Raw genomic sequence first — 18,507 nt, forward strand, 5'->3', positions numbered from 1 at the left:
ATGAGCCTCGCGGTGCCGCCCCCCTTCCTGCCCGCTCCCGGGAAACCTGCTGTTCCATGGAAGCAATGGCGGCGGGTGTTCAACAACTACCTGCTGGCCACGGGAGGCGACGCCCACGGACCTGCTCGGACGAAGGCCCCACTTTTACACTGCCTCGGGGTGGAGGGCCAAAGAATCTTTTATACTCTTCCTGAGACGTTCCCTCCAGTACCGGAACCCAGTGAACCTCCTGCAGCCAAGCAGTCTCCCGCTGCACCGGACGAGTACGATGTCGCTCTGGCGGCCTTGGAGAACTACTTCGCGGCGACTGCCAATGTGGTCGTGGCACGAAACCGCTTCGGGCAGCGAGCAAAGCTCCCCAGGGAATCCATCGACGCATTTGTTGCCGAACTACGGGACCTGTGCCCGAACTGCGAACTTGGATCCATGGCGGACGAGTTCATCCGAGACCAGCTGGTAGCAAAGACTTCAAGCCAGCAGCTACGAGAACGCCTTCTTCTGGAAGGTTCTGGTCTCACGCTGGACCGGGCGCTGGTCATCGGGCGTCTGGTCGAAGAAGCAGTCCGCTACTCCAAGAAACTCGTATCGTTTTCAGCGGTGCAAAGGGTGGACGCTAAGATTACACTGAACGTCAAACGACCACCGCGTTTACGGGAAGGTGAGCCTTCATCGTCTACTGGAAAAAAGTGCTACCGTTGCGGGTCGTCGGGACATCTCGCGAATTCTGCTAAGTGTAAAGCAAGAGGCAAAGCGTGCGCTGCGTGCGGAAAAGTCGGACATTTTCGTGCTGTTTGCAAGAGTACCGCCGGACGCGGTAACGAAGGCCGCGCTATCAGAGAAGTTGCTCGATTCTTGTTTTTTGGAAGGGAAATCGCGCAGTGAAATCAAAGAGCGCTTGGACGCTGTGTACGGTGACGCTTATCCTTCGATGGCGACCGTCAAAAATCGGTTTAACGCGTTTTAACGCGGTCGCACGTCGGCTTTTGATGAGTCACGCCCAGGTGCCCCGAAAACGGCTACCACGGAGGATAATGTTACAAAAATCCACGATCTCGTATTGGCAGACCGCCGATTGAAGGTGCGCGAGATAGCTGAGACAGTAGGCATCTCAGAAGATCGCGTGGGTCATATCCTGCATGGAATTTTGGGCATGAGAAAGCTGTCGGCGCGATGGGTGCCGCGTTTGCTCACTCCAGACAACAAGCGCAACCGTGAGGCCACTTGAGAGCAGTGTTTGACGCTGTTTAAGCGCAACCCGAAGAAATTTCTGCGTCGTTTCGCGACCATCGACGAAACATGGATACACTGGTACACATCAGAGACCAAGGAACAGTCAAAACAGTGAACTTTACCCGGCGAACGTGCTCCGAAGAAGGCGAGGACTGTTCTATCGGCCGGAAAGGGGATGGCCACCGTTTTCTGGGATTCACACGGTGTGATCTACATCGACTACCTGGAGAAGGGCAAAACAGTCACAGGGCTGTACTATGCCGAATTATTGGGCCAATTGGACACCGAATTGCAGAAAAAACGGCCCATTTGGCGAAGAAAAAGGTGCTCTTCCACCATGACAACGCACCGGCTCACACCTCCGCCCTCGCCACGGCCAAATTGGTTGAATTGGGCTACGAACTTCTGCCCCATCCACCGTACTCTCCAGATTTGGCCCCGTGCGACTTCTTTTTGTTTCCAAACTTGAAAAAGTCACTCGCCGGGCAGAAATTTGAGTCAAATGAGGAGGTTATCACCACCACGGAACCCTATTTTGCAGACCTCGAGAAAACATATTTTTCAGATGGGTTAAAGAAGTTGGAGCATCGCTGGGTCAAGTGCACCGAACTAAAAGGTGACTATAGAGAAAAATAAATCGCCACTTTTCCAAAATTTTCGTTTTTCTTTTGTAGTCTAAGTACTTATCGGACCACCCTCGTACTTGAAATCGACGCCGTCGCTTGCTTGTCCCTCGAAATCAGTAGTCAGGCATTGAGGTGTTTCAACACTACATGCGTGAATTCGGGCCTGCCTCCGGAGCTGGTTGGGAAATTTGCTCATCTGTTCGACGGAACGCTCGGTACTGCGAAGGGATTCGCTCACACAGCGAAGACGAGTCAGGGAGTTGAACCCGTGTCTGTCAAGTTGCGAAGACTTCCTTTTGCTGTCAGAGACGAGGTCTCGAGAGAGCTCCAACGACTTTTACAGGCGCGACCATTATGGAGAAAATTGACGCTTCGGAATAGGTATCGCCGATCGTTGCAGTGAAAAAGAAGGATGGAAAGGTACGACATTGCGTCGATTTGAGGGAAGTGAACAAGGCTGTTGTGGTGGACAGTTTCCCATTGCCTCACACGGAGGAACTGCTTCAAGCGCTCGTCGGGGCAAGGTACTTTTCGAAGATGGATTTATCCAGCGCGTACCACCAGCTCGTCCTGAGTCAAGAAAGCCGAGACCTAACGGTGTTCCTCACACATGAGGGTCTTTTTTGTTTCACCAGGGTTTGCTTCGGATTGGCCTCTGCTCCTGCTGCATTCCAAAAGATGATGACTACAATCCTGAAGGGGTGCAAGAAAGTTCTCTGCTACCTGGACGACATCATTGTTTTTGGTGAAACGGAGGAAGAGCATCTCAGAAATGTGCACGAAGTCCTCCGCCGCATCGACGAAGCGGGCTTGAGGTTGAACAACAAATGCATCTTCAACGTTCGCGAACTCACGTTCCCAAGACACGTCGTCAGTGAACGGGGGGTGTTGCCCATGCAAAGCCATGCTACGTTCATTCTTGGGTATGGTCGGCTATTATGCGAAGTTTATTCCACGGTATGCGGAGTTGGCGGAACCATTGCGAGAACTTCTACGCAAGGAAGAACCCTTCTGCTGGACAGCAGTTCGGGAAGAAAGTTTTCAGCGGCTGAAGTCTCTGCTTTCCTGTAGGCCACTTCAGATGTTCTACCCCAAGCTACCCGTGGACGTGACGACCGACGCCTTGGAGCTGTTCTGCAACGGACGAAAGGGGAAGACCTGGTGACCATTTCTTTTGCATCCCGAACTTTGACATTGCAAGAGCGTAAGTACTCTGCGGGAGAACGGGAGGCGTTGGCCTGCATGTGGGCGTGCGAACATTGGCGTGTTTTCTTGTGGGGTCGCCATTTTACGCTCCAAACAGATCATCAGTCACTGCTGACACTGTTGAACTCTCAGGGAACTGGCCAGCGCCCTTTTAGGATGGCAAGGTGGTATGCTCGGTTGCTTGAATACAGTTTCAGCATGGTTTTCAAGAAAGGAGAGGACAACTTTGTGGCAGACGCCCTTTCACGGATGCCTCTGGAAGGACCTAACGAAACACCGTGTGATGATGAGGTTGTGTGCGCTATTTCGCTGTGTGTATCGCAGCAGAAATTTGCCAAAGAGACTCTGGACGACAGCCGTCTGCAGCAGGTGGTGGCGTGGACAACTAGCACGTACGTGGCCACGGAAGAAGGAGTTGCCTCCAGACATGGCACCATTCTCCCAAGTGACGGAAGAACTTTCCATGAGTGAAGACCTGTTGTTTAGGGGAGATCGTGCTGTGGTTCCGACCGCTCTTACGGCGAAGATAATGGAGCTTGCGCACAAGGCTCATCCTGGGATTACAAGAACCAAACAGCGTGTGCGCGACACGTATTGGTGGCCTGGCGTGGACAGGCACATTGAGACGGCCGTCAAGTATTGCAGTTTTTGTCAAGCAGTCGACAAATCAGCAAAACCGGTCGTGCCTCCTTTACATCCGGCCGAGTTCCCGTCTGCTCCGTGGGAGACACTTGGTGTGGATATCGTGGGACCGTTTTCCAGACGGCCAAGCGATTGTCGGTATGCTGTCACTTTAATTGACTATTTCAGCAAGTGGCCGGAGGTGCGCCTGACGAGTTTGGTGACGCCAGGAAAAATAATTGCCTTTCTACGGTCGGTGTTCAGCCGCGAGGGCTACTCCACCGAACTGGTCAGTGATCACGGGCCTAAGTTCGTCTCGGCCGAGTTCGAAGCATTCCTGCAGGAGCGTGGAGTGAAGCACACCTTTTCCTCAGTGTATCATATTCCACAGAGCAATTGCCAGATCGAGCGTTTTAACCGTGTCTTCAAAGACTTTGTGCAACTCAGTATACAAGAGCAGCAAGCGTCCTCTGAAGGACGCCGTGCTAGAACATCTTGGCGTCTATCGTTGTACTCCTCACGCAGCAACAGGCGAGAAACCAGCCTTCCTGCTACACGGGCGTCACCCCAGGACGAAGCTGGACATCGTGGGTGGACCATCCAGAGACTTCTTTAGCAACCCGACAAGAAGTCTTGCAGGGCTACGAGAACGGGTGGCCCAGTACCAACGAAAGTCCAAGGCATACACGAACAACAGCCGTGGAGCCAAGGCCAGCCTGTTCAAGCAGGGGGAGAGTGTTCGGATCAAACTGCCGGGTAACGTTTCAAAAGGCAGCACCAGCTACTCGGCGCCCAAAAAGGTGGTGGAGCACCAGGGAAAAGACGCGTACCTTCCCCAGGACGGCAGGGTATAAAACCGGCGGAGGCTCGTGAGGTCCAACGATCAGTCATCCCCGCAGGTTGCCCTGTTTGCCATGGTTTGAAGCACCATTAGCGACCTCATCCTCACCAAGGGCACCACCGGCACCCAGGGTCGCGCTCCCACAGTCACCGCACGCGACATCGCAAGATGTTCCCGAGACACCGTTCCCAGTTGCACGACAGTCACCTCGCACAACATCGGAGAGAGCGGTACCGTCATCGGAGTCATCTGTCGCCCCATCAGGACTACGGAGATCTGCCAGGCAGACATCAAGGCCTCGAAGACTGGACGATTTTGTGTTATATTAAGTGTTCGTGGTTGTGTTATCTTGAATCTAAATATTTTTTTGTCCTGTCATTTTTCTTTTCTTGAGGGGGGGAACTGTTGTGGCAGCGCCACTATCGCGAGGGTTATAAAAGAGCAGGCACGAATAAAGATAAGGTTGTTCTGCACCGGTACTGGAGAGTGTCACTTCGGCTGCGTCGGCAGCAACACAACAGACATGACCGCACGGCGTCCACTTTTCGTGTTCTCGCACGTTCGCGGAGGTTTGCCGAATATTCGCCAAATCTTTGCCGAACTTTCCTTCGAAAGTTTTGCAGTTGCCGAACTTTCCGAATTTGAAGTTAGGCAGATTCGGTCCATCACTAAGCATAACATCGGCGCACAGCATAAAATCAAACTCTATTTGGAAGGGGGATTGATGCCTCACTCACACAATTTTTAACCTTACTTAGCCTGAATACTGAATTGCGTCATGTAGTACTCTGCTCGTTTTATCTTTACACCTGTCAAGAATCTTCACATCATGCAACACCGGCAGACAGGAGCATCTACAACAGTGAAGGGGGAGAATAATGCGTATGGTTTGTCTCATTTCGTCTTCGTTGCTTTTGGCGCTTTTATACGTTTCAAGACCATGGACCAACATGCCCAAATAACCACCTCGTTGCTCCACACAACTTGCCCCCCCCCCCCCCCTCCAACCCCTTCCCGATATTCGTTTTTAGTCGTGTTCATTTTATTTGTGTTGTTGCGAGGTTTAGCAATGGGAACCTCCTCAGGCTGATTCATGCAGACTTTTCTTCGTACTCCTCACTCCCCCGCAAAGGAAATAATGAACAACATTATTTAAAAAGTGAATGGTCTTGTGGTAATTATGATAGAAGCAACATTTGACCTTTTGTATCAGGTTTCCTAGCAGGCAAAATAATGTTTGAAAAAGACTCACGCTTATGGGGCAGGTGCTAACATTTGCTAATACTTGGATATTAAAAAAAAAAAAAACGATTGCACCGCTAAAGGAGTTCTTCTGTAGACGACTGGAGACAGCAGCATATTACATATTACTTTTAGTAATAACAATAGAACGGGTGCAAAATAGAGGGCCTTCTTTTTAGAACTAAGGCTCTGGTCAGGGTAGGCTCCTTTATAATGGTTATTAAAAAGGGTTGAAAATATGAACCAGAGTGTTACACTTCAGTTGAGATAAAGCCTGTCTCCCCTTCACCCATTTACACTCGGTAGTTTATTTAGCTTGTAAAAATAATTTCTGTACAATGCCAGCGAAAGTCAGCATATCCGCTAGAGCGTCTATCATTACAAATTAGGGTGGAGAACAAAAATCAAGATGATTTATATTATGCCCGATTTTGTGATTTAAACCAAAACTTTCCAGCGAAAATAATCCTAAATAATTTTTCCCGTTTGTTTATTATTTTACATTTGCTGGCATTTGTTTATAAAGAATAATCAAGAAATATTTATATCCGAATGTGATGAACACGAGCCAAAGACGGTCTTTGTACCTTCTATTTCGTTGGTCAAGTACGTAATCTGCTATTACAAGCAAATCAAAACGCAACAGGAAAATAAAGCTTTTGTTGTAGCATGGCGAGGCTTACAAGAAACGGTTGTTAATTAGACTGTGCTTTAAATTTAGTTATTTACAGTAAATGTTGTTCCCATATTGTTTTCAGCGATCGGACGAGATGACCAATCTGCCACTTTTAAAAATACATCTAGTAATATGACTCAACTACCCTAGCTACAATTATTAAAAATGAAATTCATCTAATTTCAATCAAAAAATCTGATTAAGAATTAAATTAATCAGATTTAAATCAAACAAATCCGATTTTTCAAAACCTTCAAATTGGTCTGGCCTTTAAGTCATTGCATTTAATACTGCAGTTCTGGCATTACCTAACAAATATGAGTTCACTAGTCAAGTCAGCTTACCCGACGTTCATCTAATGTCCACCGAACATAACGAGATTATGACATGGTGAAGACGGCATTCGCCCAATTCTCACCCTCTTCCTCAAAGATAAAGAAAAAGATATGTTTAATTTTTAAAAATTCCAAGGACACCTAAGCACTTCTTACGAGTTGTGAATGCGAAAGCATGAACGTCGTTCTTCCGCTCCCTTATTTCGTCATTGACGTCACGTCCGCAGCCATTGCTATGTACCATGTTCCACCGGCCGTACCCATGAGCGATATGAAGGTGAACAGCCCACTTCTTGCTTTTGACGCTCCTGTAAGTTTTGGAACAAGCTCTGTTCCAGAAGAGGGCTAGAACGCAAAGTGTAGACCCCCAAGCCACTACCCTTTGAGACGTTGAGAGTTAATATAGCTTTAGGGAACCGTAAAACAGGCAAGAAACCAGGTAAGGTGTTCACCTTCATATTGCCGGCGGGTGAGCCCCGAGAGCAAACACAAGCGTCACTGCGGTCGCCGCGCCCTGATCGGGTGAGGTGTACCGTGACGTCAGGCGGAGGACTCCGCTCCACGATCTCGCATCGGCTCGCTTCCCAGCACCGGTTTCCTGGTTTGGCGTTGTGTGCCGCAAGCTCTTCGAGGAGCTGGACTTCGTTTACCCGGTGTACAAGACGTTGAGTTAGGCCGATATTGATGTGCTTCCGTACATTTTATAAGCCTGCTTGTCCCTTTTACCTTTAAAATTGGGTTACAAATCCCAAAAGCTATCGGCGGAGGCAATTCCGCCAATGAACCTCCCCGTCCGTCCACACGACGCAAGGCAATTTTGCGAGGGATCGGTGAAGCGGTGGCGCAAGTGTTTCAGATGCTGGAATTCTGTTCCTTGCGTGTTCATGATTTAGGACGATATTGCATCCCGCTTTCAAGGCATTTGAAGTGGCATTTATATCATGGGCCTTTGGGTGGTCGGCAAATTAGCTCGCGACCCCGACTTTGCGCTGCCACTCTGCATGCGCTGGTTCGCAGATGTTTTAAAGGCCCTGTGTTTGATTATCTTTGAAGTGCTCATGGAACAGGGTTGTTTTAAATAAATGTAGCTTCTTCGTGAATTAATTATATAGTTTATAAAAGTATGTAGGCATATTTCTTAGATGCTCAATTACTGGAAATTAGTTTGTATTTTAGCTGCAGAAACGGCCGAATTGCCCCCAGTTGTCTGTATATGTATTGAACTGCCCAAAATATGCACAGCAATAGTGCCGTAATTTGGAATGTTTATACTTTTTTTTTTTACATTTTTATTCCAGCCTTGGGTATTCGGAAAATACACCGTTTAGTCTGAATTGTCATTTCCAATTAAAAGAGGCACTGCTGCAGGTCTCCAAAAGCTTCCTCAGCCTCCAAACTCCCTACAGCTGGACTCTTTGACAACAGAGGAAAACAGGAGTAAAAGCAAGCATTCGAACGTCTGTCCAGTGCTAAATGCAGCACCAGTAGCAGAAAATGTGGAACCTCTGAAGGGCGACAGTCTGGGTGAGAATAGCTTCGGGTATTTTAGCTGCAGGACAATCCGATTTAAGTAAAATCTCAATTTTAGGGCTTAAGGGACTAATAACGAGCTAGACACCTTCGTTTACGTTTGTGATGCATTACTTGAGGGGTGATATAAACAAGTCCGCAGATACCACCCTGTAGTCCATTGAAATACTATCCGAATCCAGCAAAGGTCAAATGCGAGCAATGTATATAATAAATGTTCCTTGTTTTTTTACTTTGCCCCTGCACTTGGGCTGTCTTACTTGTGATTCTCTCCCCATGGCCCAGACTGTATTTAGCACGTTGCTCGAGCAGCATGCAGCTTTTCTGCTTCGGCGATCTTGTTTAAAAACATATACAAAAAAATAGTATACATAACCTGCCAATTCATTCAGACCATCAGCAGCATTTATTGTGCGAAATGTAAATCTATAGTGATGCTCCTGCAATTGTGGCCATATTTCTTTATTTTCATATACCAGCTGCGATTCATGCGTTGCCTGCCCTATCAACCACGCTTAAAATGTTGGTTGAAGTTTCGCCTGTAGCTACAGGCCATACGTCAATAAAGGAACATATAAAAATTTACACTTCCAACGAAAAACACGCTAAAAAAATTAAATAGAAACGAGCGCGCCGACAGCTAGCGTTGTCACAGCCTCCACAGGGCGAGTGGGGCGAGTCGGGGAAAAAATTCTCTCCTCGCGTGACGTCACCCCGGTTTGCCGTAAGGGGGCGCCACGCGAACTTCTCGGGGCTAATAGCTCCTACGGAGCAAAGTAACGCACGCAATCCTTTGATACGCGTGTTTTGCTGACATGGCCGACAGAGCAGCTCGGTGCGAGTCACGTGGTACTCAGAGTTCCAGAAGGCGTCCGCTTAATGGGAGAACACATGAAGATCGACGCCACACGGATGATCAAAAAATAAACGCCGAGCTCACACTTTTCGAAACTAGTCTGTCGTGAAGTTGGTAAAGCACTCGACACTTTATCAAAGTTTTCATAATATTGGATGCGCGTAAAAATTTTGAGAAGGCAATTTCCAGGGCAATGGGGTTTGAAGCAGACGACTATGTGAACGGTGTGGCGTCATTGCGTCGTCTGCTGCCATGATGCCGGTCAGCCACTTTAAAAAATAATAATAAATAATCACGTTCTTACATGGCACACAACCTAGCACAAATTATTGTAAACTGTTCCTTTATTATGTCAGAAACTAATGTCGTTCCGTATATCCTCAAAATATTCAAGAAACGATTTTCTCACGTTCCCCATGCATTTGTGACGACCGGAGTTGGAACCCTCGGGCGTTCGCCGCTGGTCGTCGACATGGCGTTCTAGATTGCGCTACTCTGCTCTAATGCAGCACCACTGAATCCGGCACCACTGAATCTCTTCTCCGCAAGGCGATTTCGCGAAATGTATGCTGCAGAAGGTACGGGCACAGGAGCGTGGTACGGAGCAATGGCGGCCGGTATAGTGTCATATGACGTCACATGCAAGGCATGCGCACTGGCGTCGACGGCCACGTTTCTTTACTACCGAAGTTGCGGCCGGCGAGCCCAGCCCAGCCCCCTTCCCATCTCTTCGGCAACGCCTAAAGCCCTGTCCAAACAGGCCTCTATAAAAATCGGCAGGCCACACGACTCCTGCAAAAATCGTCAAAATTGAAGCGTCCGGTAGTCGGGGGGTGAGCCGCGGGAGAGAGGCATCAGGCACACCATTGGCAGGTGGCGTATGACGTCAAGTCTGACGAGCATCGACGTCAAAGAAAAGTGGGGGAGGCGAGGAGGAAAGTCGTAAATTTGGCTTGGCTGGTGTCCAAACAGACATACGACCGACGACTCCCAGACGCTTCAATTTTCACGATTTTTGCAGGAGTCGTGTGGCCCGACAATTTTAGTAGTAGCCTGTTTGGACAGGCCTAGCAGGGAACACACGAGCGACAAAAAACGGACGCCACGGCAGTTTCCATGGCAACTTGCGCGCACGCTGTGACGTGCGGCTTGGCATAGGTCAAAGTCACAGCGTTTTGGGCTATTCCGATATGAATCAGCGCGCGGCACCTGTTTTTCCCGCTCATTTGTAATTCCCTGCTAAGCACGAGAGCGCCGGACGAGCGCGCGCTCTCGTGAAGCGACCGCCAATGGCTATTTAGGAGCCCTTTTGCTCAGTCCATAAAAAAAAGACATTTCTTTTGCTTCTTTTTTTTTTTTTTTTTTTTTTTTTGCTGTTACAGACATTGCTAGTTTTGCTCCATGGGATAGTTGATGCTTTCGCATTAAAAGTTAATTATCTTATATATACACAAACGTATGCGTGGATGCACCACCATTGAACAGAGCCGTATATGTAGAGTTTGGCCATTCGTTGGGGTGTATAGAGACAAATGAGGAGGCGCCACTGGGCCGAAAGTGGGCTGGGCGTGTTCCAGGGCGTCTTCAGAAATTCAAATGTGACCAACCAGAAGCCGGAAATAATACCCTGGCGGTGGTCGCGAGAAACAAACCTGATAACTGCATCAGAGTAACTCTCACTGACTGAAAATATGGTACATGTGATGTTCCAATCACACTCATCCAAAATGATGGTGGAAGAGTGCGAAAAGCAGATCGATCGACATAATTCGTACACCAAGCGCCGAGAGCCGGGAATCTGCTGTCCGAGCGGTCACACTCTGCCCGAGCAAAACAGAGTTGAGCGGCGCATTCGTTTCTTACATCTTTCTGCATGATCATGATCAAAACAAGACGTGCACCATATTTTCAACCACGAAGAGTTACAACACTTCACTGTGATGCGCTTATTAAAACCATTTACGAACATATACCTTTGATCAGACTGTTTTTCGTTACCACCGCTAGGGGATCCTTTTCGGCTTTTGGTTGGTCAAGAGAGCATGCCAAGCCCTCTTTCCAAGTCTGACGCACGCCCTGGCTCTGCCCGCGCCTCCCATTGACCAAACTCTCTGTATACACGGCTCTGCCATTGAAAACGAGGTAATGGCAAAGGAATTTATTCACAAACTCTCCAGCAACACATTTCCTTCGAGGCACTTTTCAGCATCATGAGCACAACCGTCCGCCGCCACACAACGGCAGCCTTGAAAACCTGGCAGTAGCTAAAATCAAATCCAGACCAAAGCTAGTCCTTTTTTACTAAGCATTTCAAAAGCTTTTCTCAAACCTTGAGGTTTGACTGGTTCAGCAAACCTTAGAGTATGTGGCGATGTTAGACAAAGCTATAAGTTTGAACAGTGTTGGTCGACTTCGACAGAAAAATTTCAAGCTCTTGGGGAAGAAAATAATTTTGCAGTAGTTGTAAACGTGATGCAATATAAAGCAATAGAATGAAGCAATATGCCTGATAAATATTGTGTCCCCTCCTCCCCCAGGTGGCATAGTCAAACCAGCCTAAGTTTACATTAAAAGTAGCGATATTCAAGTTTCAAATTGGAATCAAATACTCATTTACTGAACAATTCGATTATACTTTCTAATTTATAGTATTTGATACTTCAAATAACTTGAGACTGAATTTTCTTCTGAGAAAAATCCTGATCTATTTAGAAACGCTGTCCATCTGACGACATAGCTTGCACAGGTCTCCGCTAAATTGAATTCAAGATACGCATCAACAGGCCTTAACTGACTAAATATATGATGGAAAATAGCTTGTATCCTGTAGTCCTAAAGAGGAAACCATGAAAAACCGTAAACCACATATGCCGTCCTCGAATTCAAATATCTCATGTCACCTGCCGCCATCTCTTGTGCACTAAAAACATGTGCTTGTTAAGGGCCGATACATCTGTCGCCAAAGGACAAACTTTCCTCCAATGTGACTTGCTGTTAAGTAGCATATGCAGGGAGTGGTTCTAATATGACATTTAATTGCCAAATACAAAAATCTATACTTGAAACAGTCTCGTCCGCTAATGGCGCCTTCCGCGGCATCAAGCGAGGTGCAGCGGATAAACGGTGCAAGACGTCGCCCGATTGCGACGAATCAGCTGTATTCGACCATTTACTTCGTACTCTGCGTATCCACCCATGGATGGGTGGTCACATTATTTAGCTGCGTCTCTAACTTTCCGGTGCGACAGTCACAAACACCGTTTTTGTTCGTGCTAATCAAAAGCGGTTTTCTTTCCGCATATTTTGTTATAGAGTAAACACATAGCTGCATTTTTTTCTTAGTCTAATTTTTCTTTTTACTTTTTGTGCGCTACTATACCCTGTTGCAGGCTAAGAAAACCAGGACAGGCTGTTCCCGCCAAGCCCTTCACCCTTTCTACTTAGCAGAGCAAACGCCAGAGAGGGGGCGAGTCCCTCCTTGTTTCGTCTGGTCCCCTCTCGGGTGTTTTCTGTGCTAAGAGGAAAGGATGGAGGAGCCTGTTGTATAGTAAACGTTTTGGTATTCAATATGCAATTCAACATTTATTTCTGGTGGCCATTCGACAATATTCCATATGATCCGAAATTTCATTACTCGTACACCTCTAGTAAAAATTTGCAAGAGCACGTTCCCTACTGTCGATCTCCGCCGGCGTGCTTCCTGGCCAGGTGGGCCCTGAGCTCATACGGGAAAATGAACCCCTTGCCACAGCGTTCGCACGTGTGGGGGTACTCCTTGGAGTGCATCGCAATCACGTGCTTCCTCACGCTGTTAGCGTCGCCGCCCCTGAACCCGCACAGAAGGCACGAGTGCAGTCTGGCACCCGAGTGCGTCCGCACGTGCCTAATGAGGACATGGTTCTGGGTGAACCCTTTGCCGCACTCGGAACACACGTACGGACGCTCGCCCGTGTGCACCCGGCGGTGCCTGGCCAGGTGGCCCTGCTGGGTGAAGCCCTTGCCGCACGTGGAGCAGACAAAGGGCGTCTCGCCCGTGTGGGTCCGCTCATGCGCCACCACGCCGTCCGCGCGGTCGCTGGAGAAGGGGCAGTGGCGGCACTGGTGCCGTCCCTCCGCCTTGTGGTGCACCGCCTTGCGGTACACCATCTTCCGATGCGCCATCCTGCGGTGCCTGTCCAGGTGGTTGCGGGAGTAAAACATGCCTTCGCACTCGCCGCACCTGAAGACCCCCGCCGCCTTGGCGTACGGCGTCTCTCCCCCGCCTGCGTGACGAACGGGGAAAGTTACTAGGCATGCGAGACTGTTGTTATGCGAGATACTAAAGCCCAATGAGATGTTTGTCCTCCTTTTCAGGTTTTACTGAGGCAAGGAGGATGTTAAGAATGGTTTATTACTTAGCTCCACTTGAAGCCCGACCGAAGTCTGACGCTACGTTCAGATTGGGCCGACTCAAGCGGCGCCAAAAGTGCATCATCACGGCGCTTGTCGTCGTTGTGCGTCTGCCGTCGCCAGCTGAACCAATCACGCGCAGAAAAAGCGCAGGATCACGGTGCCTTCACTGTGCAGCATTCGTTTAGTTGCCCTTGGTAACTGCCCGAAGACGATGGCCGCCATGACATTGTGCTTTTGGCAGTGCTTGATTGGCCACATTGTACGTAGCATCAGCTGCGGTCGGACTTGAGAGTGAAACACGGCATAAACATTGGTTCGCACACTTGCGTTTTGCTAGGACCGACTGCGCCACAATTGGTTTTTAGGCCCCTCGCAAGTGCTTAAAAACAGCTGTGCAGCAGAGCACCCGGTTGTAAAAAGTCACGAGAAGCTTAAAACCAGTCTTCTAGCCTCTCCAGTCGCGTGTGTGAAGTGGCCTTAATGCTCAGGAGGAACCACACCTTTGTAACACCCTAATAAAAAAAAAAGGACAAAAAAGAAACATTACCAAGATATATTCTATTTGAAGCCTCAATATTTCGCAAATTTTGCGAAGAGCAGCTAGCCAAACCCAGATTCTCTAAAAAAACATGTACAGCATTTGTTTGGCAAAACAATGAATGGCATCCACTTGGTCCACGACTGTACAATGAGCTGCTCAAAAGGATGCTGGTCAACAACTGTGCAGTCTGTCCCCGGCTGCTAATCTTTAAAAACGAAGATTCAATTAAATTGAATTAAATACATTCTATCTTTACAGAAAACATCCTGGAAATGACTATGGGCGAAGAGCTGTATTAACAGCTTGACCAGATGACATTCAGCATATCCAGAAAATAAGAAACAGCATAGCCACTAAAAGAATGAGAATGGCGTGGTGCGTCTTCAAAGCGCCTGGCCTCCAGCACGCCTTCTGCCAAGCTTTGGCTGCACATGGACCCTCGAGACAAAGCGTCCTCAAAGGTAGGAAGCTGGCACTGGAGGCGCAAAAATTAAAAACTTTTTGGGAAAAAAATAACTTATGCAGCTCCTCCCTACCATTCTCACCATGTCAGTGACTGTGATAACAACTCAATTTTAACTCCTTCAGTCATGGCTGGAAAGCAAAAGATAAACAGATTTTGCCTGATTACGCCTAACCACGCTTGACATTGCACAGTAAAACAAAAACAAAAAAACTAACGAATCTAAACAATTAACATAGCACATCACCACACAGTCTCAAAAACAGTCTAGCACATAAGACCACAAACAAAGCATGGCTAGAGGCACACCAGCAGTTCACGAGGGAAGCTTCAAATATAAGAACCGACACACGCGGTAACAAGTTATTACCATTCCTACACAACTTTCATAACAACCAACACAACTAAAACAGTGGCTCTCACCCAGTTTACCAATGAAGACACAAGCATATTAAAATTACGCTAGACATGTTTTTTTTTTTTTGTTTTTTTTTGTTTTTTACATTTTAGTCCTAATGAAATTGATTTTGCATGGATGCAGCAATAGACCTTTTGCAAAATTAAGCGTGGTTCACATGTTTGCTTTCGAGTGTATTCAACTGCGTTGCAACTCTTTGCAACTGCTTACGAGAAAACATTGGTACCGTCTGTCAGGAAGTCTTGGAACCCCCCAACATGCATATATCTTTTTATGCAGTACCTTTTCAGCATGGGCCTGAAATAACATCGCCGACATTTTAAACGACGGTGTCTTATGCATAGTGCATTGATGTTGCAAATACTGCAAAATCTTCAGTCTAATAAGGAGAGCAAGTCGTCTGCTTCTTGTGCAGGAGTTGCGGTGACGTCACAACGACACCGAGCTCCGATTGGCTTTTATTGAAAGAATAGCGGGTAAACCTCAATGCTAGATGTCTTGTGGTCTACTCCCTATTTTTTCAATCAGCCAATAAGAGCTCGGCGTTGAGACATCATTGCAACCCCCGTGCAAAAAGCAGACGAACTTGCGCTCTGCATTGTACCCCGACCAGGAGTGTTCCGGGGCCACCCACAAGATGGTGTCAGTGTCTCCTAAAGTCGTAGGCAACTACAAGAGGTTACAATGAAAGTCTATCACACCCAGACGCAAATGTGCAAGCCAGCCCTTACTCGAGCACCGAGGAGCAAGCTCCGAACATGGTCGCACATGCTGCACGTGCTACGCGTGTTCCCAACATACTCCTCAGCGCTCGGGTAACTTCGCAAAAGGTCCATTACGGGAACCGCTGTCCTGTTTTAGTCTTTCTACGACTCTTGTGGTCTATGGGTTGCAGGTATTCTCGCGCGAATGTTTCCTTCTGGTCGTCGATGCACCACTCTTCTGTTGTTTCCTGCAAGCCGAGCCTTTCCCGCTCGGCCGTCCCATCTGAAGGGTCTCTCAACAGTTCTGCAACAAAGGAGAGATACGACAGTTATACACTTCCAGCTGTTCAAGTTCCACCTCTCATAGAGTCATACGACCCAGCTTGGCCACGTTGGTGGCAAAACATTATCAATACTCAATCTCTATACTTGCGGACAACTTTCTGCAGCTATTTGGAAGTGAAGAGTGCCCTTGCTTTGACTGCAGGGCTCCAGAAAGTTGTCCGCGAGTATTAGCGAGATAGAGCTACGGAGGGCACCACCGCGTTAAGACTTTATGACGGGGCTTGGCAAAGCGGACGACAAACATCGATCAACGCCGGCGCACGTTGGGTTCACCGACGCCAAAGTATAAACGGCCCAGGTACAATGGCAATGCCGATTTAATCCGAGCCTGAACCTTTGACGATGCAAGTTGCTTTAGCGACGAGGCGACAACGCGTGCACGTCAATGGCACTGCAGCCATTAGCATAACCCACAGCCCATTGGCCATCCGCTTCGCTCAAACCCTTTAATCACTAAATTTTTCCTACTGTGTCATGGAGAAAAAATGCTTTGCTTCTTTTTGTAATTTTAATTCGCCTATAACCCCCAAAATAATGTGAATTTTCAGAAACACATCTTTTCTCCGTGTTCCTATGTTCGATAAGGTCCGTTTCGGCGCAAATTTACAACCAGTTAAAAAATCATTAGAGGGCCCCTTAAAAGCAGCTGTAAGGGGATATACAAGGTGTGGCAGAAAATTATGAGACTGGCAACACTGTACTCGAACCCACAACGCTGCTGCTTCCCCCTTCACGTCTCAGTTAGGTTAGCCCTTGCCACTGACACAGTATAACTTTGAACCTGCTACTGTTGCTACACAGTTGTTAAGAGTCTCAAGTAAAGTTGCATTTGTGAGGTCTGTTACGAAAATGAACCAGGCAAATTTTCAGCAACATTCAGCCATCAAGTTTTGTGTAAAGCTAGGAGAATCCGCTACTGTGACTTATTAAAAGTTACAAATGGCAGATGGAGAACATTCCCTATCCAGGGCACGATTGTTCAAATGGCACAAGGCCATTTTATGGAGCTGACGAGAAGTGGAAGACGAACATCGTGCGGGAAGACTTCGACCTCAAAAACAGACGGCAACGTGGAAAGGGTGAAAACTTTTGTGGCGTCAGACCGTAGATTAACACTAAGAACGATCAGTAGTGAGTTAAATTTGAACCGGTTTAACGTCCACGAGATTTGAACACAGGAAAGTCCTCGAAAAAATCAGGAAGGGGGTGGCACATTTGCCACCGGCCATTGCACGCACTTAGATGCTGCACCACGACAACACCCCATACCACACGGCCATCTCCATCAATGAATTGTTGGCGGAGGAGATCATCCTTTCAGGAACCCCCGACACGCGCGCCAGCGTGGGCGGGCTTGGGGCGTATTACATGTACATTTGCGTCGTATGGGAGATTGGGAGTGTTCACCGAAAGACGCGTAGATCTGCGAGGTTCAGAAAAGTGGCTGTCCCAAGTTTGAAATCATCAAAGAATTCGACATTCCGGTAATTGCTCTTCGACACTATCCACCATTTTGCAGAGCAAGCAAGGCATACTGGACGGTTCAAGAGTTACTCGTGCAGCAGAAACTTCCCACGACCCGAAGATGTAAGATCGCCAACCGCTTTATGCACAATGGATCTGGTTAAGAGCATGCTTGCCAAGCCGGCGCATGATTTCTATAGCTGCAACGATCTCTACAAGAGTGTGTAAAAACATGTCGGCAAAGCCATTCAGGATAACTTTGATTCGTTCGCACTTGTCAATGCGGTCGCTCCCGTTGTTGCTCCTGCCGCAAATGCTGCGATAGTAGACCTTGAATGCGGCCAGGGTAAACAAGAACCGATGTCAGAGAGGCACCTCGGTTAAATGCCGACGACTGCAGAGACTGAAAACATCCTACGGCTGCTTCCAAACAAAGAGGAGTGCAGCAGCGGTGAGTGTTCTTGCGATGCCTGGAGCAGTTCAAAGAGAACTAATGCCCGGATGAAATTATCGGCAAACTCCACTGAATTATTTTTTACTCGGTCAAGCAGCAACGAGATGTTCATCATCAAGGTTTGTTTGATTAAATATACGGTTAGAGTGTTCCCGTCCACCTTCAAGGCTGCTTGCACTGTTTCTTTGGCTCTATCGCTTCTGTCGAATTACCACTTACATAAAATTTTTCTGCCATCCTGTTGACGTCCTTATACACCAACTCATGTTTACAAACAAACCGAAGCGCCCCTAGCGGACGCCACCGGCGCCGCGCATGCGCGATGGGGGTGTGGGCAAGCTCGTTGTCGCCATAAACAAGCCATTGGAATGCGATGTTGTTGGCGTCGGTGCGAGTCCCCCTGCCCTATGTCGCGTTCAAATTGTTGATTCTACCTCTTCCCTGGCGATGTCCGACTACTTGAGCGGCGTCAGCAAAAAAATACCGAGGCTCGTTACACCACAAAACTTTGCGTGAATAACATGACATGTGGCGACTCATTCCGCGTGGACGCTGCAGTATGC

At 48.0% G+C, this 18,507-nt stretch overlaps 2 protein-coding genes across 2 annotated transcripts in view; one reads left to right on the forward strand and one right to left on the reverse strand.

The window, feature by feature from the left end:
- LOC120839597 lies at positions 1-11,723 on the forward strand. The gene is made up of 2 exons (XM_040209908.3): positions 1-658; positions 11,701-11,723. The coding sequence occupies exons 1-2, from the start codon at positions 1-3 to the stop codon at positions 11,721-11,723; spliced, it is 681 nt and encodes a 226-aa protein (XP_040065842.1).
- LOC120839611 (gastrula zinc finger protein XlCGF49.1-like) overlaps positions 11,342-18,507 on the reverse strand; it is a 17,280-nt gene continuing 10,114 nt past the window's right edge. The window contains exon 3 of the mRNA XM_040209922.2: positions 11,342-13,425. Coding sequence (XP_040065856.1) covers positions 12,836-13,425 — 590 coding nt within the window. The 3' untranslated portion in view covers positions 11,342-12,835. The remainder of the gene's footprint in view (positions 13,426-18,507) is intronic.

The sequence above is a fragment of the Ixodes scapularis genome, unplaced genomic scaffold, assembly GCF_016920785.2.
Source record: "Ixodes scapularis isolate PalLabHiFi unplaced genomic scaffold, ASM1692078v2 PGA_scaffold6__148_contigs__length_123643588, whole genome shotgun sequence".
NCBI lineage: Eukaryota > Metazoa > Arthropoda > Arachnida > Ixodida > Ixodidae > Ixodes > Ixodes scapularis.

What these genes read in the sequence shown, in the direction of transcription:
- LOC120839597 (XM_040209908.3), top strand. Translation starts at nt 1, where the DNA reads ATGAGCCTCGCGGTGCCGCCCCCCTTCCTGCCCGCTCCCGGGAAACCT. An exon ending in ACCACCGCGTTTACGGGAAG is followed by an intron (nt 659 to 11,700) that starts GTGAGCCTTCAT and finishes CTCCTCCCCCAG; the next exon opens with GTGGCATAGTCAAACCAGCC.